Source organism: Arachis hypogaea, chromosome 1 (genome assembly GCF_003086295.3).
Source record: "Arachis hypogaea cultivar Tifrunner chromosome 1, arahy.Tifrunner.gnm2.J5K5, whole genome shotgun sequence".
NCBI classification, from domain to species: Eukaryota; Viridiplantae; Streptophyta; class Magnoliopsida; order Fabales; family Fabaceae; genus Arachis; species Arachis hypogaea.
In genome coordinates, this window is record NC_092036.1 from 8,533,738 (window position 1) to 8,556,984 (window position 23,247).

Here is a 23,247-nt window from a genome sequence, read left to right on the forward strand (position 1 = left end):
CCACATCTTTAATTTGTGTTGATCCATTATTGATGTGACACCAATACGTTGGATATATATTGATTGAAAATCTCATACCTAGAAATTCATAAAGGATGTAGGTAGCTAATAGTGGCATAGTCAATTTTGTTTAAATAATTGATTACTTAATTATAAGGCTTCTTTTAAGTTCTAGGGGGGAGAATGTCATGTATGTTGAGTTTGATACTTGAAGAGAGCCTTTTTTTTATTATTATTTATATACAAATGAAAAAAATATTATTTTTTATAATATTCATGTCTGTTTTTGAAATGTGCATGATCATTTCATGCCAAGTATTTATAAACAGAATTAGTTTCTATTTTAATAGAGGTGCCCATGAAATAGGTGAAGAATACTATGCGCATTAGAGAATCCATTTCAAGTAAGGCAGGCACGAAATGGAGCAATTTATGTATATCAGTCACGAAATAAAATAATTCGTGATTGATACACACGAAAATAGAGCTTAACACAAAATGTTTATTATTTGTATAAATGATTTATTCTTCGTTAACTTTAAAATATAAATATCAATAAAAATACTCAAATTTAGATTTAAAAAATTAAAACAAATAAAAATATAAATTCAAATTTTATATTTTAGTTTAAATTCTAAAATTCCACATTTTTACAAATTTATACATTTAAAATAAAACAATAAATAATTTTTAAAAATTCATTAAAAATTATTCTCTGACTCATTAGTATTTAAAGAGTTATAAATGATATTTTTATGTTAAAAAAGTTAATATAAAGTACAACTCTTTAAAGTGGCATATGAATTAAAACTTAAATTTTTTAGAGTTAGAAGTAACATATAATATCATCAAAACGTTTGTTTTACACTTAATTTTATAAATTAAATGATAATTTAATTGATATAATATTTTAATTACTTTTAAAATCATATATTGTATAAATTGAATTAAGTTAATTCGATTACAATATATTAAAGTATGTATAATTTTGAGTTTCATTTATTTTATTTATATAAATGATTCAAAATTAAATTTATATAATATTTTATAATGTTATCCATTAAAAGCATGAGAAGTGCAATATAATAATAGGGATAATCGTAATAAAGCTCATCAAATTAGGAGAATGTGCAATATAATAATAGGGATAATCGTAATAAAGCTCATCAAATTGGTGCAGTGTTAAAAATTTTTAATTTTATAATCATCATCACATTTTATTACATATACGGAGTAAGAAATTCAATTGATTTAAGATTGAATATTAACCGTAGAATGAGTTATGCACGCAGCTGAATAATGTATGATCCATCACCCATATATGAGTGGCCATTTCGTGTTCAGCTCCATTAGGGCTGGCAATGGATAGAGTAGGGTAGGGTTTAGACTCTATCTTAATCCTACCCGCGGGTTGAAAACTTTCTTAAAACTCTATCCTACCTTACTCGAGTTGAGAATCTCTCAATCCTAATCCTACCCGACCTACCCATAGAAACAAAAAAATCAAATAAATATAAAATTCAACCATTCTAAATTTCCTATATATTAATAAAATAGAAAATAAAAAACTAAGTTCAAATTAAAATTAAAAATAATAAAATTTTAAAAAATCCAACATAAAATTATAAATAATATGATCATCAACTAACTTAGTAATTATTTCAAGTTTTTATAAGAGAAAAATTGTGAGTACAAGACTCACTTCACTACATACATAATTTTTACATATATATTATATAATATATTAGGGGTGCGGGTAGGGTAGGGTATACCCTAAACCCGTACCCTACCCTACACGCAGACAAATTTAGACTCTATCCTACCCTACCCTATCCGCAGCGGGTAGGGTAGATAACCCTCCTCAAACGGATTGGTCCGGGTTGAATACCTGCGGGTAGAGTATATATTGTCAGCCTTAAGTTTCATTGAAGTACAGAAGTGGTCCATTTCGTGTTTAGTTTCATTGAAGTCTTTATTTCGCGTGTGTTAATCACGGATTGCTCCATTTTGTGGCTGATATACATAAGTTGTTCTATTTCTTGCCTGCCTCTTTTGGAAAGGGTTTTATGATACTCATAATATTTTTTACTCATTTTGTGCGCACAATTTTTAAAATAGAGGCTAATTCTATTTTGTGAATGTTTGGCACAAAATGGCTATGCACATTTTAAAAGCATTTTTGAGACATGCCCATTATAAAAAATAATATTTTTTCCAAAGGTATATAAATAAAAAAGCCCTTGAAGAGAAGTACTGAGAATATCAAGTGTGAAATAGTGAAATAGAAGCTCTTCTAGCGTTCAAAAAAAAAAAAAAAGTGTGAAATTAAATAATGAAATCCTACATCGAGTAAGAATGAATTACATAAAAATTACATTCTCTTCTGAAAGTGAGATTATAATTATCTCTCTTGTAGTCATGAAACACAAATTTATTGGATTGAGATAATATGAAGATGCAGGTCTTATTTCGGGTTAGCATTTTTATGGCAGGGAGATATATTTATAAATGTTAGAAAATAAAACGTGTGAGTGAAAGCGCTAAATTTATACTATTGATACAAAAAAAATTACTAACTATTTTATTAAAAAATATAATAAAATTATAAAATTGAATAATTACTCTATTTTAATCACATTTCTAAAAAAATACAAAGTAATAATTGGTGGCGTTATTTTTCTTTAACCAAATTTTTTCTAAAGAAATTCTACACGAATATCTAATCACCATTCTATATCCAAACTAAATTTTTAACACAAACATACAAAGTGTTGATTTGTGATATTATATCCAAAATAAAATTATAATTGAATCTGAAATACCAAATCAAAAAGTACAAATACTCAATTCAAATATAAAAAAAGATACTAAAAATTATGAAGATATACAATTCAAAAGAAAAAAAAACACAATAATTTTGTTTCTAACACTCATTAATTATGACTTAACTCTTAACAAAATAGTATACATGAATTTGAGGCCAAATTATTTATTTATATTTTTTTTTTTGGAGGCAATAAGACATCTAATTATATAACTTGTAAACAAGTTATATATTACTTGTCATAATGACCAAGGATTAGTCAACATTTCAGCTATATTATAATACGTCATTTGTAATTAGATACTTGCAATTTGGTTCATGATTATTCTACTATATTTTTCAACAATTAAGATTATCATCATTACAACTTACTAATATTTGCTCAATCTGTGCACATTCATTTCTAATACATTGACAAATCAAAATTAATTTTGATTTTTTTATAGTAAGAGATTTTGACATTTAAATCGGTAATAATTTAAAAGATATAAAGATTAAAAATAGATAAATTATCTTTTATATATATATATATATATATATATATATATATATATATATATATATATATATATAATGAGTTGTGGGGCAAGTACCCCACTAGCATTTTGGAAAAATATAAGAAAATATATGTATAAATATATATGTGTTCTCATTGAAAAATTATATTTGCTCTCACATTAAAAAAAATACATATTAATTTGTGTCAAAATATTTATTTTATATATATTTTTAAAGTTTTAGAATTAAATTTTGATACACTATTAGTGTAAAGTAGTTTTACATATGTATCCAATTACGTAATATCATATCATAAAAAAATAACTACTTTTTATATTAATTGTATTCAAAATAAACGTAATTAGATAATTATATAAAATATTTTACACTATCAATACATTAAAATTAAACTCTAATTTGTATCTAAAAATATAAAATAAAAATATATATTAAATCAATTTAATAAAAAACAAAATATTATTATTGTAGTATTATTTAATTAATGAATTTATTTAGTTTAATATATTAGTTGACGGTTATATCTCTGATTTTTTTTTCTACTTCACTTTAATATTTACTAAATTGAAAAATTTTATATTGAATATTTATTTTGATAATTAGTTCTCAAACATAAATTAAAATAAAAATTAATTAAAATATTAATGTATTTTGTACTTTTATATATCTAAATAATTAACTCTATTATTATTATTATTTGAGATTAATTTTTGGTCTTTCTTTTATTAAATAATTAAATAATTATTAAATAATCTATAAAACATATGAGAATATGAGAAATTTGATGCATAATTTTTTTAAGATATACTATTTATCATATATAATTCATAAAAAATATGTTTTTTTAATTATTGATTAAAAGATAATTTATTTATATCTTGATTAGTTTCATTTATTATTATTATTATTATTATTATTATTATTAGTTTATAAAAAGATAAATTAATAACTATATTATTATTTATCAATATATTAGTATTGATAATAAATAAATAAAAATTATTTAATGTTTATTATTTTTATATTATTTATTATTTATATATTTTAATATATTTATAAAAAAATTTATTATTTTTATATGCTATATATTTGCTCCCACTGTTTAAAATTTCTGGATCCGTCTATATATATATATATTAAGTCTTTTATTTATACTGTTTAAAAAGATAATTTACAGAAAATTCGGATAAATTCGTAATATACACAAAATTCTTCATAAATATGATTCAAATGACGTTTTTTTATAAATCACAGACATATCTCTTAAGAGAGTATTTTTGGATCGGCTATAACTATAGGTTCAATTTAAAAACTAAATCGTAAACATTTTACGATGAATTTTCAATGTCTTAATATTGTTTTCGAACCATTTTTTCACAATTTGAATCTTTCAACATGGTGAGTAAAGTTAGCCTTGAAATTTAAACCACTTCAACTACGTTTAAATCGATGAAATTCTTGGTTTTTGTCTACGTTATTGTGTTCAAATTGAATCAATGAGATGTGAACAAAAAATATGTTCTAATTTAGTGGCTGAGCCAAGGTTAAATTCTAGCTAGTAGGGTCCAAAATCTACCTTATTAGTAATGCATAATGATAATTTGCTAAATTAAAATTTTTTTATAAAAAGAAGTCTTACATTAACATCAAGAATTCCTCCAAAACCTTTTTATACAAATACGTCTATTTTATTAGAATAAATAAAAAAATTATTTTTAAAAATAAATCAAGTTGAATCCCCTCATTTTCAAATTTTAAATATAAATAAGAGAATATATAGGATAAATAAATTAGCTCTTTCTCTACTACTAGAATATTCACTGTTATGGCTAATTTCTAATGAACATGCATCCATCCAGCACCGCCAAAATTTTTTTCCCATAACCATAAATAATAATCAAGAATTAATTAAAGAATATTGATAAATTCCTTCCATCCAACAACTGTACTGTGGACCTTGCCTGTCTTGTGAACATTAATTTGTAATTATTTGAGTTGCTTGTTCTTTGGACAAGTGATGACTGATGACTGATGACTCAAGACTGATGAGCACCACTCCACCATTATATATTTATATTCTACATAAAACATTATTCATAACTCCACCATAATTAATAGTACGGGTAACGTGGCATATTTTTTTTAAATTTTTTTTATTTAAATTTATTTAATTTATTTAAATATATTAATTATAATTAATTATTTAATTATTTAATTATTTAATTTAATTGAAATAAATAATAATTTTTATTTTAATTTTTATTATTTTTCATTTTATGTATTTTGATTAATAAATTTTAAAAATATTATAATTAGTTAATAATTTTATTTAATCATATTATTTATAACTAATTAATTATATCAATTATTTAATTTTATTTAAATAAATAAATTAATTTTATTTTAATTTACATTTATTTTTCATCTTATGTATTTTAATTAGTAATTTATTAAAATATTATAATTTTTACATGATATATTTATAAAATATTATTTATTTATTTAACTTATTTTATTAAACAAATAATTTATTATATTAATTATTTGCTTTAATTAATTCAAATATATATAATTTTATTCAATTTATTACCAGATTAATATTTTATTAAATTTTTTATTTTTTATCTTGAATATTTTGATTTTAAATTTTATAGTTTTATTAATACTTTTTATAATTTATTATCTAACATGATCAATAGGAAATCTTGTTATAGTCCAGTCCATAAAGTAGAGAGAGGGTCCATGATTTTCTCCGCCAGATAGAAGGGTGACATCAAACCCTATATATTTGTTTGAACCAATCTATCACCTCTTTCTATGTACCAAATCAAGAGAGATTAAATAGTGGTATAGTGACTATGATAGGAGTGTGTGTGTGTGTGTGTTATAGTCTAGATTTTATTTATTTATTTTTTCTTTTCTTTTTTCTATTTGTGTCATATTTGAGTCAATCAAAGAATAGTGCTCTACAGTATAGTGAAAGAAGATTCTGGCTATGCCGTAGAACATAGAGAGAGAGAGAGAAAAAAAAGTGTTAATAAAGAGAAAGAGGGTAATAGGAAACCTCATTCTTCTCATTACCAACTACTCTCATCTTTCTTTCTCTCTTTATTTTCACACAGTAATTCATAGTACAGGTAGGTCTTGGATTTTCTATTTTCCATTTGATAATTATTGAAGTTATGAAAAAAAAAATGCCCTTGTATCATGATTCTCTATATGATGAAAATTTTGAGAAAAGTTTTATTTTTTTTTAAAAAAATATTTTTTTTTTGAAAACTGTGGTTTGCCAGATTTGTGTGGATATTAGATCTTCAATCGCTTTCTGTTCTTCTCTGACTCTCATGAAGACATTGACACTTCATTTTTTTTTCTCTCTCTTTGCTACTGCTTTAACATAGTTTCTCTTCCGTGATTTCTGCTTCATGTTTCCTTTACTTTTTTTATTTTTTATATTTAAAATATTATTTTGTATAGCATTTGTATGTGGTTTGTGTTAACTCATTCACTTATGTAAGTCTCTTGGTATTCTATCTACTTCATCATGTTTTTCTTCACTCCTCTTCACTCTCTCTTTGGTGTTTTCTTTCTTCTCATGTTTTTCATCTTTTGATTTTAGGGTCTCCTTCTGGAAAACCTATGTGAGAACGGTAAAGAATAAGTAAGTTCAATATATATATATATATATATATATATATATATATATATATATATATATATATTATGTTGATTATTATCCTTATAAATACCAGCTATATATATGATATGATTTTGTTAGATAGATCATATTTGATATTATGATTATTCTTTTTCTTTTTCTCTCTCTATGGTGACTCAATAACTTGTTATAGCAGCGTGTTGATTAATGTTTGTATTGTTCATATTTCATATATCTTGATGTGTTGTGTGTGATAATCAAAGGGTTATAGATAAAATATAATGTTTCTGAGAAATTAGTAAAATCTTTTTTGCATCTTTTTTTCTCATGGGGTTTTCAGGTTAGGGTTAGGGTTCTAAATTATAGGCATTTTTTCTCTCCAAGATTTGGGAAGCCAAATACATTTCAATGGTTAAGTACTTTTAATTCTTCACAATAAAATATGAGTAAAGTTGTAAATCTTTATGAATGATTTCTTAACATTATTAATTAATTGTTAATCAGGGTGGTCTAGTTGTTTTCCATAATTCTAATGTTTTCATTGAAATCGCACCATGTATATATGTTTATTAGTTACATTTTAGTTATGCATTTGGTTCAATTAGATCTGAGGAAAATATTGGGAGGATTTAATATGATGTATTATTATTATTATTATTATTATATGAGAAATAGTTTAAGAGAGCTTCCTTCAGTCCACTCATGGACGAATAAAGGGATTCGAATTAGCTGCTGACTCATTCATTCAAACGCAATAGAACACGTGATATGCTATTGCGAATGTGTGAATGATGCAGGAGATAATTTCATCCTTTTTTCGTCTTTGCTTGGACTGAAGGGAGCTCCCTTTCATTATTGTTCTTTAATAAGCAATGATATCATCGACTCATTTTTTTTGTTATTAGAAATTTTACTAATCTGTTTTGAGTAATCGAGGCACCCTTTTATGGATTTTAATTTTTCTCTCATTTTTGTGATGATTGATTGATTAATTAATTTTATTCCTTTTGGCTATGTGGAAATGGTCTTTATTTTATTCGAGCTCATGAAAATTAAGGTGATGCAATATTTAAACATGAACATGAATATAGATTAATGTTGTATATAATGAATAACTTTTATGGGAATCAAACACTAATTGGAATTTATTGTAAAAATTTGTGTGGTAGAATGGGTGTCAAGTGTCAAAACAAATAATTTCAGTTCATTTCATTTTAATTTGGTAAGTATTCTTGGTTTTTCTTGTCCTGAAAATTAAAAATAAAATACTAGCTCCCTGTTTTCTCCTTGTCTTGAGTGTAAAATTCAACATTGATATATTTAGAAGACTAGTAATAATTAATAAGGTCATCCTTATTCTGTTGGTGATTATTTGATCTGGAACTCAAAAAATATTTGTGGTAAGTACTTAACTTAAAAGTAAGTTTAGTAACTTAACCCCTTTTTTAATTTTATTTATTATTTTGCATGTTCTTTTGTCAACTTGTTATTGTGGTATTGATTTTACTTCTTTGGAAATGATAAAAAAAATTTGTTTTAGGAAACTTCGGTTAACTTTAATTTTCTTTTTCTTTCTTCTGATTGTGTGTGATTATGGTGAAAACAATATTCTTGGTATGTATTGTTAAAATATTTACTACATAATGAAAAGGGAATTAAGAGAGATTTATATAGATTTTATCCTAAAACACCATTTAAATATGCAAGTTGAATTTTAGGAGGGGAGAAAGGTGGAGAGTAGAGTAGTTATGTTACTTATTGTAATGTCATATATTGTTTATATTATTTCTCAGTATTTCACTGTGAGATTATGTGTCATATAAATGTATTGTATTATTATTATTATGACACTACAAAAAAAAAGTTAAAATAACGGTTTTTTTATTGGAAATTACAGCTGTTTGAACCACTATTATAACCAAAAGTGGCGGTTTTTAGAAACCACTACAATTACCTGTGGATAATACTGCAGTTTTGTGACGGTTAAAATGGCGGTTCCTAACCGCCATTTTTACCTGGTTATTATTATGATTATACTGAATTTATGTAGTTTTGATGGTGTGAGTGACGCATGGTGAATCAAGTATATGTATGTGATTTGTGAATTTTCAAGCTAAGTGAAAAATTATGTTTTTCTATTAGAAATTAAATACTAAACAACTGGAATTTTTGGTGGAATATATTTGTTAGATATAAATGGAAAATGAATAATTATAAATACTTCTAAAACATGTATTAAATATATTTTAAAAAATGCATACAAATTTCACTTATGTATATAATCTATATTTATGGATAGCAGTGTGAGCTTAGTATATAGTGTGTGTATGTGGGTCACTTTATTGGAATGGATGAATAATGGTTAATAAAAACACAAAGGTGCCAGCTTCTATCACATATACAAAAATTGTTTGATTATAAGGATAGAGATAGAAATTATTTGTCTTAGAGATAAAAAGAAAATAATGTAATTTTTTGTATTTCTGAGGATAGACACAGCAAATATCCACGTCTCTATTTCTATTCTTGTTTGTTATCTTTATATTTTTGGAAAATTTTTAAATGTTTCCGAAATATCGGTGTTTTAGTAATTTTAATCGTTGATTTCAATTAGTAAGGATTATATATTTTGATAATTAGGGTTAATGACTAAAACTATTGGAACACATATTTCGGAAACATTTGAAATTGTTCCTATATTTTTTTTTTCTTGAACCCAATTTGTGATGGGTCAATATCATGCATGGTACAATGTTCTTGATTTCCAGAAACAATAGTAATAGTACTTTCTGAAAGGGAGGGGAGTGGGAGTTGCTGTGCAATAAATAGTAACACAAGTGTTGTTACTTCTTTTAGCATACAAACTTATTATGACATATGATTTTGGTTGCATCATCAATTCATGCATCATCACAATTATTAATAGAGTTTATTAGTTTAACCAATCATTTAATTATTTTCATGCTTTTTATCATTTAGATTTATGTTTTTAGACGACTTTTAATACAATTACTTTGAAAATTAGTTATTTTTACAAGATATATTTATATGAAAATGATAGTTAAATAAATTAAATAATTTGACATCTTTGAGGAAAGGAAATAACATAACACCTATGTATATCTTATTATTTTCACATAAAATTATCTAAGGATTTATGTTACTAGCTAATCACAACGTTCAAGGGTTTGCATAAATAGTAGGGAAATTGAATTGTTGGAGGTCGGAATTGAAATATTGAAATTGCTTGAATCAGATGAGGAAATTAACCCTGGCTTCTTGTCCATCACTCACTGCCAGAGGTTGGAACTTGTAGCTATATACATAGACTTCTTATTTGTTGACCTTTGTGACACCCTATTCATTCTTGGTTGCTGTTTTTGGCTTTTCCTCTTGAAATCTCCTCCTTACTTTATTTCAACTCATAATAATCTTCAAAATAAATAAATAAATAAATAATGCAAGTTATTAATTAGTTGCAAAATTTTTCGATTATTGTTAGCTATAAAATCAAAATATTTAAAATTTTACACATTATTATGTGGAACAAGCTAAGTAATGTGTACATTATTATGAATTTGAATTTTTATGCATTTGTAAGTAGAGTTTAATTTTGATGCAATGACAGTGTAAAACGTTTTATATAGTCATACAATTACATTCATTTTTTTGGATGACTATTTACACGGTCAATGTAAAAGGTAATTATTTTTAATAATGTGATGTTATGTAATTAGATGCACGCGTAAAACTATTTTAAACTGATAGTGGATCAAAATTAAATTTTTGTAAGTATTTGAAAATTTTGAATTAAGTATACCTTGTTGGAGATCCATTTTAAGCCCTAGCCTAATGTTGTTAAGAGTACCATTTTTGGCATATTATTAGGGCATGATAATTTTTTAGGGTTTTGAACTCTTGTGGTGGAGAAGGTCCTTTTCTTGAGGTAACTAATATTATTTAATTGTGTTTGCATGTGTGTAACTGAACTAACTCAAAAACTAAGCCAGTTTCTTGTGTAGTTCGAGATGCAAGTACACTTGAACTAGATACTTCTCTTTTTTAATTATCCATTATTTAATTATATTTAAAGGTATATAGTAGATATTTTGAGGAATGGACAAGCATATGTTATTATTGCTCATGCTGTATATTATTATTAATAATATAATACCCAATATAACATTAAAGTTCTCTTGAACATGATGTGGATTTTTTGTACTTTGCCACATCTTTGTGTCTATGTTGGTATATATAATGATTAATATTTTAATTCTCTTTATGATATTCTAATGCTGGACCACTACTTAGTTATGGTTTGATCTGTGAATATATTTATTTAATTTAATTTTGTTATTTTCAATATGAGTTGCATGGCACGTGTTGGAAACCCATTTGTGAAATTCTTTTCTTGGAAGAAGTTTTTGCTGAGAAGAGAGAATTAATAATTAGTCTTTAATCTCAATATACAAATGTGTACTTTCATGATCCTTGAGTGCCACTTGTTTATATAATATATACTAAATATAAATTAATTAGGGCTTAATTAATCTAAGTGTTTAACTAGTAGTACTATAATTAATAATATATCATGCATATATTAGTAGTGGTCCAATGTGAGTGTGAATAATGTTCATACTTATTTTGAATATGGACTCGTCACATGAATGTTGCATGCATGCCATTTTTTATTGAGAAATATTTGTATATTATTAAAGTATAATTATTTATTTTGTTAAAAAATTATGTAAAAAAAAAAAGAAAACACAGTAATGAATGTGTTAAACAAGAGCATGCTTATTGTTTAGTGATGAAATTTTATGGAAGTGGGATTTGATAGAATTGGTCCAAGAAAGCAAAGGCAAGAAGCATGAGTTAATCTGAGAAAGCTGAAGTTGAAGAGCCAATCAAATATGGTGAAAGAGAGGGTCTTGTCTTGCATTTCATAGGGCAAACACAATGCAAGGACAAAACAAAAACAATAAATTTATGAACCAAGGAGGGGGGGGGGGGGGGATTTTAAATAAATAAATTAAATAAATAAATAAAAAGCATGAAAATATATTAAAGCCGATTGATTAATGACTATACATACATACATGTGCAGCCCACAGTTCAGGGAGTTTTGTTGCTTTCTCTAACATTCGGTTGTGCAGCCAAGAAAAGTTTTAGTCTATTTTATTTGTGGTTTTAATTTTTTTTTCATGATTATTATGTCAGACGTATAATTATTTATGAGTTTCTTTTATATTAGTTTAATTTTTTAGAAGAAGTTATTTTATAATTAACATGATACTTAGAATTTTTATTATTAAAAGATTTAGAATTCAATCTTTTTTAAATTTTAAAAAAATAAAATAAGTGAAAGTCAAATAGAAAGAAGAAAAAAAAGATATATGCGAAATACACGCAAATCGAAAAGAGGTTCTGGTTCTGGGGTGAAGGGTGTGAAGGAGGGTTTAGAGATATAATTATTCATATATAAAGTATTTTATCACATATTATTATTATTATATTTCTAATAAAATGGTTATAGTGTTAAATAATTATCACTAAAATGGTTTAATATTTTTCTCTTAATTTTGGATCACACATTACAAATTTATTTTTGAAATAACTACGGATTTAAGCATTCAATTTTGTCATAGACAAGAATCTTATATGAACTAGAAAAAAGTTGGTTCATCATTCTCAGGTTTTTTTTTTTTTATCATTTTCATTTTATAAGTACTTTATTTTATCCTTAGTGAAGGGCTTGCATTGGTAAAGAGGTCATTTTCTCTTTAAATGCAAATGTTGTGTTTTAGTCAAAAGTAGAATGAGTCAACCTCAAGAAACTGCTAGTTTTTCTGTTGTTCTGAATTTAGTGATGAATCCTTTTGTGTCTCATTTTCTGGTACTGTGAGGTTTGTATCGGTTGGTGAATTAATGATACTGCAAGTTACTATCTTTTTCCATAGAAGAAAACTTTGAGGATGCATGGTGGATGGTGATTTCTCATTTTTTATTACCAAATATGACTTTGATGATAGATAAATGCTACTTCTTCCAACATGTTTAGTATTTAGAGGATGTCATATTATTGTTCTTTATAGAAAAAAAAAAGAGATTATTCTTATTTTTGGTGAAATAATTTATTATCCTCTTTTAGTATTATTTAGAAGTGTTTTAGTAATATTTTTGTAATATATATATATATATATATATTTTGGTAATATTTTTTAGCAATATCTTTTAAAAATTATTGTTAAATAATAAAAAAATGTTATTTTAATTTTATTAATATTAAAAAAAGCGTTTAGGGGTGAACACAGATCAGATATGACCAAAATTTCAATTCGTTTCGCACAAAATTCATCGCTTGGATCCGATCCATACATTTGCGGATTGGATATCGGATATATCCGCAAAATTACAAAAATATTTTTAAAAGTTTATTTTTATTAAAAAATATTAATAAAATTTATTTTTTTATTTTTTTAAATAATAAATTAAAATATTACAACATAATAATTATTAGTTGAAATAAAACATAAATAGAATATTTTTTTGCGGATACACGGATATGCGGATCAGATATGAGGATACTTACTCAAAATTCGCAATTCGATTTGATTCGTGTGCGGATCTAATCCGATTCGATAGCCTTGCGGATCGGATCTATATCTGTAATTTTCGGATCGGATTCAGATAAATACCGCGAATATGCGGATTAGATTCGATTCATGAACACTTCTAAAAGTGTTACTTTAAATAATATTTTTTATGCATTTTTAGTGTAAAGTAATTTTATATGTGTATTCAATTATATAATATTTCAGCAAAAATAATTATTTTTTATATTGATTACATGAATAATTATTTAAAAAATTAAATAAAATTAGATGATTATGTAAAATATTTTATATTGTTAGTATATTAATATTAATATTAGTATTTTTTTTTCAAAGCAATAATTTGCATACGTTGTTTTAAGATGTGTTTGGTTATTGTTCATGTTCATAAGAGACATGGATATGATAATATATGTTTAATGTTTGTTTAGTAACACACAAATTTGATATCGATATTCAGTATCTTAGAGAAAATTGTGATATATATAGATATTAAATATGAGATTTTTTCATATTACAATTTTTCAATAATAACAAATGTATTTACAATCAAAACATGCATTCATGGGCATATGTTTTTGGAAATGTGTCTTTTATTATTGACAGTAAACAAATACAACTTTAAATTTTTACAATGTAGTAAATTGATTAATTGTTTAAAGTCTTACCCCTTGCTCTAATTAATTATTTATATCCATTGTAATAATTATTTTACAATTATTTGTATGTATTAGTATGATAAAATCATGGCTTAACAAGAAAGTAAAATATATCCGGGTTAAAGCTGATGTCTATAATAATGTTGTACTTTTATGGTTGGTGCACCTTATTACGGTATTACCCTCTTCAATAAGAGTCTTTATGGTTGTACTTTTTTTTCTAATTTTTTTCTACGGTATTCTTTAATACGACAGGTCAAAGATTAATTTGCTGTATTATAAGGTGGAATTCGAACTCTCGACATTTATTTAAGAGGACTAATGAACTAATCACTAAATCAATTTACGTCGGTTAGATTGGTCCATTTTAACATCTAAATTATTGTCTACAATGATAGAATAAGATAGTAATAGAGATGAGAAGTAAATAACAAATTTGGATAAAAAAAATATGGACCACAAAATAACTTGCTAAAAAGATTTACTTCATTTATCAAATTGAACTAGTTAGCAAATATTAACGGAGTTTTCTATACAGGATATTAGTTAATAATTTGTTCAATTTGTCAAACAAAATAAGTATTTGAGGAATAATCATTTTATTGTTCACATTTTTTAAGGATTATTTTATCAAATTTTGTATCTTTAATTAAGAGACCAAAATAATTATCTACTCAAAATATATTTCTTTGTTGAGGAATTTATCTCATTTTCTTAATATAAGCAAATTTAAACAAACACACGAGTTGTCAAAATAACATCTTTCTGGAACAAATGGACACAATTATGCAAATTAAAAGAAGCAAAGTTCATAGTCTTTGTAAATTTAAAAGAAATGTAACAATAGCAATAACTTACTAGCTGACAGCAATAATATTATCCAAATCCAACTACAATAATCTTAAAATATGCCCAAACTAAGAGCTTATTTAGCAATTTATAGCATACCATAGGATTCATAATGCAACACCCATAAATATGTTCGAGTCAAAGTGACAACTTGGTATATGGGTCATTGTCCCAAAGAAGATGCAGGGTAGTTGCTTCTTCTGGCTGGTCCACACTAACACCTCCTACTCCTTCTTCATTGTAATTCAATCCACCAATTGAGAGTGAACATGAAACTCCTGCTTCTTGCTTAGGTGGAACCTGAATAGGGGCAATTTGGTAATTTTGCTGTATTCCCATGTTATTAGCAAAACCTTGAGGGGATGATGTAGATGGACCCAACAGGTGATAAAAATCCATGTTGGGTGAACCCATCAACATAGCTTGGAAACTCATAGGCCTAATTGGGTTTGGTACATTGGAGAAATGTGTGGCATGTGGTCTTATAAGGTTGTTGCTCCTAGGAATGGACCAATTTGAAACCCTAGGCCCAAAAAAGCTTTGTTGCCATGGTCTTGGTGAGGCAAATAATGATGGTTTTGAAGTGTCGCTACTACCTCTTGCCCTAGAATTTGACTCATTTTTAGCATTTGGGATCACAATTGTAGGTCTCACAAATGTAGGTCTAACAATTGTAGGTCTAATACCACTTGCCATAGAATTTGACTCATGTTTAGCATTTGGGATCACAATTGTAGGCCTAACAATGGTACTTACATTGTTTTGGCTAATGCCCTCTTGAAAAGGTCTTGTAAGAAGAGGGAACACATTACCAAATTTGCCCTTATTGTTGTCACTTTCTGGTTGTTTGTCTTTCTTGACAAAAATCTCGGCCAGGATAGCAGCGGCGCGCTCGTTCCATTTGTTCTCTATGTTCACCGGACGATTGTTGTTAACGTTGATGCCAACATCGCGACTAGCGTTGGTGTTGATGACAGTTATGTTATTTGGACGAGGACGAGGAAGAGGAGCAGGAGGATTCATTAGCGGGGTGTTGAATCCGGGAGGGGCATCATGGTAATTATTGTCAACATTCTTTTGTTGTTGAAAGCTTAGGGGCTCTAGTTTCTTGGCTGCAACTTTTTTAGCTATTGGTCCCAAATCTTCCACAAACATTTGTAGGCTCTCTTTGTAGTTGCTAGGATCCTGAATCAACTGCAATAGCATACATCCATTGTGAATAACTAGAATAAGAATTTTTTTTTATGATTTTTCAATAGGAATTGGAATTAGCAAAATGATAAATAAATAAATAAAACTAAATGTGACATGGATGAAAATTTAAACAATTTTGAATTACCTATTTTTTTTTTAGAAATCTAAACAAACTTGCAAAAAAAAACACATGGAGAATTCCAAAACAAAAATTCTAAATATATTTTCAGAAAATTTTTTTTGGCATCTATATCATATTGTTCATCTATATGAGAAGATTGGTTTAAGAATTTTAAAAATCTTTAAATACTTTCATGTCTTCATTAAATAATGATTGAAATTTACTGTCTAAACATTTTAGTAGAATCTAACACGAAATTGATTTATTTGACAAAATAAAAAATTAAAAGATTAACTTAATAACTAAAATTTATTAAAAATTAAAGCATTTGATAAAAAAAAATTCAAGAACAAATTTGGGTATATTGAAAAGAGAAAAACAAAATGATGAATTACTTTAATAAATGTTTGGGTGAGAAATAATATAACTTACATTAATCTTTGACTTGTTAGCTTCCAAATATTCTTTGAAAAGTGATGAGTTGCTGCTTAGAGTTGGAGGGGAATATGTGTCTCTATTGTCTTCTTGAGAAACAGCAGCATTATTGTTTCTCTCTGTCACTAAAGATAGAGAAAATACATTAAATACTTTTTCTTAATCTAATTCAATTATTTTGGTTTACTCATTCTTAGTTTTGATTTACTCATCCTAAAATTTAGTTAAGGATTAAATAGTTCAGAGAGTAAAGTATATTTTTTGTTTTTAAAATTTTTTTAAAAATTTTAAAAATATCTTTAAATTTTATTTTATTTTAAATTTGTTCTAAAAATTTTCAATTTGTATCAAATATATCCCTGCCGGTAAATTTTAAAAAAAAAGAATAAATTTAACAATAATTTTACAAGAAAAACTTTGACACAAACAAATCAGACATATATGTCATTCATTATTGTTGGATTGGCTTAAACTTTTTGAACATTTCGCTGTCATGAGTATATTTGATGTAAATAGAAAACTTTAAAGATAAAATTAAAACAAAATAAAATTTAGAAATATTTTTAAAATTTTTGACAAAACTTAAGGATAAAAATATATATTATACCCTAATTTGAATAATTCAACACGAACAAATGGGGCATTTTTTTTTTTAATTCGAATAATTTAACAAAAAAAAAAAACAGAGAGAAACACATTTTTCTTACCAATAGGTTTAGAAACACTTGCATTTCGTGGGGTTCTAGGTTGGCCACCTCGTGATCTTCTAATTGATCTTCTCTTGTTGGGAAAAATTTCCCACTCATCATTTTCTTCAGCATTTAGATCCTCAAAAAGTCTCTTAGCACGAACACTTATAGTTTTAGCCTAGAAGAAATTATGTTTAACAAAACTTGGATCAATTACGAACTTTATAACAAATAAAATGAGATACCAAAATAAATATGTGCATGTTCAAAGAATAAGAATAATATTTTTTAAATATATATTTAAATAGGTCTTTAAAAAGAATTTTGTGTTGGACATTTTCGTCCCCAAAAAATTTTATTATATTGAGATTTTTTACTTTTGCAAAAATAAAACATACAGGACATTTCGTTACACTTTTAATGACTTATTTATCCAAATGAAAACAACGAATCTAATTAATATAGGAACTTATATGTTTTATTTTTGTAAAATGCAGAAATTTTAACATAATAAACGTTTGATGCGAAATTCTTTAAGAAGCTATTTAAATATATTTTTATTTTTTTTATTTGATTTGGTCATACATACCACTTTATATTGGCTTGAGTTTGCAGGATTGGTGTTCATAGCATTGGAGCACATTAGAAACATATCAAGCTGTTCATCATCATTGAAATATATGTACAAATATTAATTGGGAAAAAAAAAACAAAAGGAGCATTTCATCACTAGGTACTAAATAAATAAACATGTAAAATAAAACAATTTCGATAGCTATAATTAAATTACAATCGATTTAAACAATGTGCAAACAGAGAGCTACCATTTTTTTTAGAATCAAATATCATTTTGTTTTCTAAAAAATTCTAGATTTAACATGCTTAAGTTTCTATATATCAAAGTGATTACTCACATGAAGAATAATTAAATAGTTTAATATTTTTTACTAAACTACTTAACATAATATGTATCAACATCTAAATTATTATTTTCACATGAATATATCTTCATATCAGTATTCATTGTATATCAAATAGATTATGAAGTTAAACTATGTATAATAATAATATTGCATGCATTAGATTTCATCAACAAAACTTTTTTTATATCAAATAGGTTCTTAAAAACTGATTATAACATTACTAATTGATATAAAATAAATTTTAAAAGGATTAAATTGATGTTACATGTTACCTTTCAAAGATCAAATGATTTTTTAAAAATTAGAAACTAATGGGATGACCATGCTAATTTTCAAATAAACGGTTTAGTATTATATAAATTTGCATCTTAAAGTTGGAAACATAAACACCGGAAAATAATAAGAAAATATAAAAAAGAAATTAAAATTTGAAACCTTGAATTGTTCAAAGGTTTGATACAAGTCCTCATGAAGTTTGGCTCTCATGGTACCAAAATCCATTGGCTGCTTGATAATTGGGGAGTGATTCTCAACCTTTCAAAACATGAATCTCAATATTAATAAACTCAAATAAGTGATCAACAAAATGAAAATTGATATTTTAAAATTCATAATATGCAAAATAACAAACCATATTAAGATTAGCTGGCTGAGCAAATAACTCATCCAGATCTTCCCTACACATTCAAATAACTTTGCTAATTAGTTATTTTTGGATGAATAATTCTTTTCAAATCTTTTGTAATAAAATATCTCTTTTTTTTTGGGTTCTTTTCACCTTTGTAGGACATCAAGAAGACTTTGAAGTATTTGTTTTTCTGGCATAGTAGATGTCACTGCAAATGCAAATAATAATAATAATAATAATAATAATAATAATAATAATAATAATAATAATAATAATAATAATAAAAATAAAAGAACATGATAAAAATATTGATAAATTACCATTTGTTCTTGAAGAACTTCCTATATGTACCGGTTGTACTTCCTACATAGGTGGAAAAACTGAATAAACAATGGATATTTATACAAATAACCTATATGTGATCATATCAATTATATATATTTGATAGAAATTCAGGTGTAGTTACTTTCAGTGAAGTTGATAATTGAAAACTGTTAGATAAAAATTTAGTCAAATCAATCAAATCATTTAACGATTCTCAATTATCAACTTTACGTGAATTTGACTACACCTGAGTTTTCATCGTTATATTATTAGACTCCAAAAAAACATCAATTATATTATTCACACATTAAAAGTAAATAGGTTGGAGAATGCATGGAAGGGTGTACTTTGCAAGCTCATACTCATCTATCACATAAGCAATAATTTGCTATCATATTTATACTTTTTTGTTATGTTTTTGCAGAATTTATTTTGATGTAAAAAAGTCATATTTGTTTTTTTTTTTAAGTTTCTTCTGCCAAATTGATTTGGCAGGGGCTTGATTAAATCAAAAGTGGAGAAAATCTAAAATCAATTTTGAGATGTTAAAATTTAAAAAATTGATTTTAGAGACTCTAATAGTTCAACCAACACGCTATTAACTATTTTATTTTTATCTTGCTATAACCTGATGATTTCAATTTTAATAATTTTTTACTAAATAGCCTTTGTATGTGAATCAAATAGTATAAGAACTTGATTATAAATTTAACATATTATACAAATCGGTTTAATTCGATTTTCAAAACTTTGATAAAAATTTTATGAAATACAGACACTTCGCTAAGTTGCTATGTCTGCGTGTCGGATACATTTTGGGTACAATATTTATTGACACTCGTCTGACACGCGTGTCTGCTGTGTCTAACCATATCTTGATAAAAAAAATAAAAAATTCTTCTCCAGACACGCTTGGACATACCTTAATACCACACGTATCAGCGTGTCTAATCTTATTCTTAACATGTATTCTTAAAATAAATTTAGAAATAGTATATATTATTATTTATTAAAACAAAAAATATTTTAAATATTTTATATAATTAAAATAAGACATTAAAAATAATTAAAAAATTATTTATGTTTTAATATCAAGAAATATAAAAATATCATTACAATTTATCTAAAAAATACTTTATATTTTATATATATACGTGTGTCCCTGTGTCGTATAAAATTTTAAAATTCGCGTATCGGCATATTTTGTGTGGTGTCATATCCCGTGTCAGTATCTACACATCATAGTAAAATTCACACTTTTTACCGTCAAGTTTTTGTAAAGAAAAATATAGAGCTACTATAAAAAAATTTTATAATACTTTGACAATTGAAGACATGTAAAAATACAAGAATAATGCTAATAAGGAGAAACAGAGTACTTTAAGAGTACCTTAAATAGAACACTCCGCTCATCATCATCACTATCATCACTTGAATTCATGTCATTCCCTTCATTGATTATAATTCCTTTACCTTTGTTGTGTGAATTGCTTCTTCTATCCAATATCAATGCTATCTTTCTTTCTTTTTCTTCTTTTTTCTTCTCTTCTAGAGCAATAATTCTGATACTCCTTCTCCTCTCTGTATTTTTAGTTACATCTTCAAAATCTCAAATATATACATTTCACTAGATTTTGTATATATTTTATACTTTAATTTATAGTATTTAATTAAAAAAAATTATTTTTAATATGTTAACAAAATTTAGGTAAAAAAAAGACTTGCCCTAATTCAAAATCAAAGTATGTCTGTGTTTTCGTTAGTCAGTTCAAAATTTGAAAATTAAAATTTTTTTGCTAAAATATTATAGTGATAAATCGAGTGCTATGATTAGATCTGATATTGGAATAGTATATAAACGAAATCGATTTTTCAATAAATAAATAATGCAATTCGATAAATCGATCTAATCTTATGCGTTTTAAATCGAGTAAGTTGGGTCAAATTAATGAGTAAAATGAATTGAATTCCCACCTAACCTCGTATAATTGGGTTGGTCGGATATTGAAATGGTATACGAACAAAGAAAATTGATTTTTCAATAAAAAATAATGCAACTCGATTAATCGATCTAATCTGATACGTTGTAGATTAAGTAAATTGAGTCAAGTTAATGAATAAAATAAATTGAATTCCCACATGAACTCGTATAATTAGATTGAATTCCTCTTTTTTAATTTCGGCTCATCTTAATTCATACATGAATACCCATTTAAATACGTTCAACGCTCAAAACTGAAAAATAATAACTATCGAATTTTGATAAAAAAAAATCAACAAATACATAATGAATGATAAATGTCTAAGATTTCAAGCTGATTTAATTTTAAAACAAATCATATTATGAAGCAATCTTCTAACATGCAAAGAAGGAGAGAGAGAGAAAATGTTAGAAATTTGGGAGAAAAAAATAAAAAATGGGTATAAAATCAAACAAAATTGAACAACCAAATTTGAGAGATCTACTCAAAAATAGTCATTAATATAAATAATTGAAGAGATGGTAAGGAAGATATACCCATGGTGGACATACAGCAACAACCTAGTAAGAAATTGAACAAAACAACATCATCAGTTGGTCATAAATTAGAATTTATACCATTTCTAAAATGCAAGAAGTAAAAGGTAAAAAAATTACTAAAAAGCCACTTCTTTTGAAGTCTTAAAATCTTTTTGGATTCACAAAATTTCCAGTGCTCAACATGCAAGAACTTCACTACACATTTAAGCTGGTGAGATAGTATTTGCTTTACATATTGATTTTAGTGGACTCCTTTCAACAGTATTTATACTAAAATGAGGTGAACTTGTAATCATATTATGTATACACTAAAATTAATTATATGTATAAAATATATATTAAAATAAGTAAAAATATTATATATATTTATACATAAATATATATTAGTTGATTTAGTAGCTAATTTTTTATGTGCACATAAAATTTACGAAGCAATATTTAGCGCATTAATATAAGGATCAGAATAAAGTATTATTTTTGTCCCCACCATTTAGAGTAAATCCTATTTGTATTTCTAATGTTTAAATCGTCATATTTGTATTTCTAACATTTATAAAAGTAATTCAATGTTATCTTACTGCCAATTATACTAACAAATCAGATAGTATTTTTTAATTATTCTCATTTGCATATATTCATTCTCAATTAGGTCTCACCTAAATGTGTTCAATTTCAATATTGTACCCACTATTTATGTTTAGGTTCAATTATGTCTCTAAAAAAGTGAATTATGTAAATATTGCAAGGAGTAGTTTCAACTTTTGATGAGCTATTTTTCGGAGTGGGATCATCGATTTTGTCCCATACATCTGTATTCTAATTTCAAGAAGAGATTTTCAAAACTCAAACTAAAGCTCATGATGTATAATTGACGGTAGGATAACATTGAATTACTCTTACAAACGTTAAGAATACAAATAAGACGATTTAACCGTTAGGAACACAAATAGAATTTATCCAAACGTTGGAGAAAAAAATGATATTTTACTCTAAGAGTTATTATAGTCATATATCTCAAGAGTTATATTTGATAGGTGTCTCACGACATAAATATAAAGATATTAAGGTACAAGTGGTGCTATAAGTACAAATATTTTTGGTAGTTAAATTTAATTAAATTAGTTTAAACTTAACAAAAATTACTTACATAATATACATGCACGGATTTTCTACTTGTTTGCATTTTTTATCGATATAGTATAAAAATTTTTGCATATAGTATAAAATTTTTTTGATATAACACAAAAAATTTTGCATATATCACGTAAATTTTTGTTGAGCGAATGTATTTT

At 25.4% G+C, this 23,247-nt stretch overlaps 1 protein-coding gene across 1 annotated transcript; it reads right to left on the minus strand.

The window, feature by feature from the left end:
- Positions 1-15,110: 15,110 nt before the first annotated feature.
- Positions 15,111-22,195, minus strand: LOC112794500 (uncharacterized). Its single transcript, XM_025836504.2, has 11 exons — positions 22,073-22,195; positions 21,953-21,976; positions 20,825-21,015; positions 19,431-19,473; positions 19,261-19,318; positions 19,114-19,159; positions 18,918-19,016; positions 18,149-18,217; positions 17,578-17,737; positions 16,868-16,995; positions 15,111-16,314 (listed from the first exon to the last, which is right to left on the minus strand). Exons 2-11 carry the CDS (start codon positions 21,963-21,965, stop codon positions 15,259-15,261), a joined length of 1,863 nt encoding a protein of 620 aa, XP_025692289.1. The 5' UTR covers positions 21,966-21,976; positions 22,073-22,195; the 3' UTR covers positions 15,111-15,258.
- Positions 22,196-23,247: the final 1,052 nt, after the last annotated feature.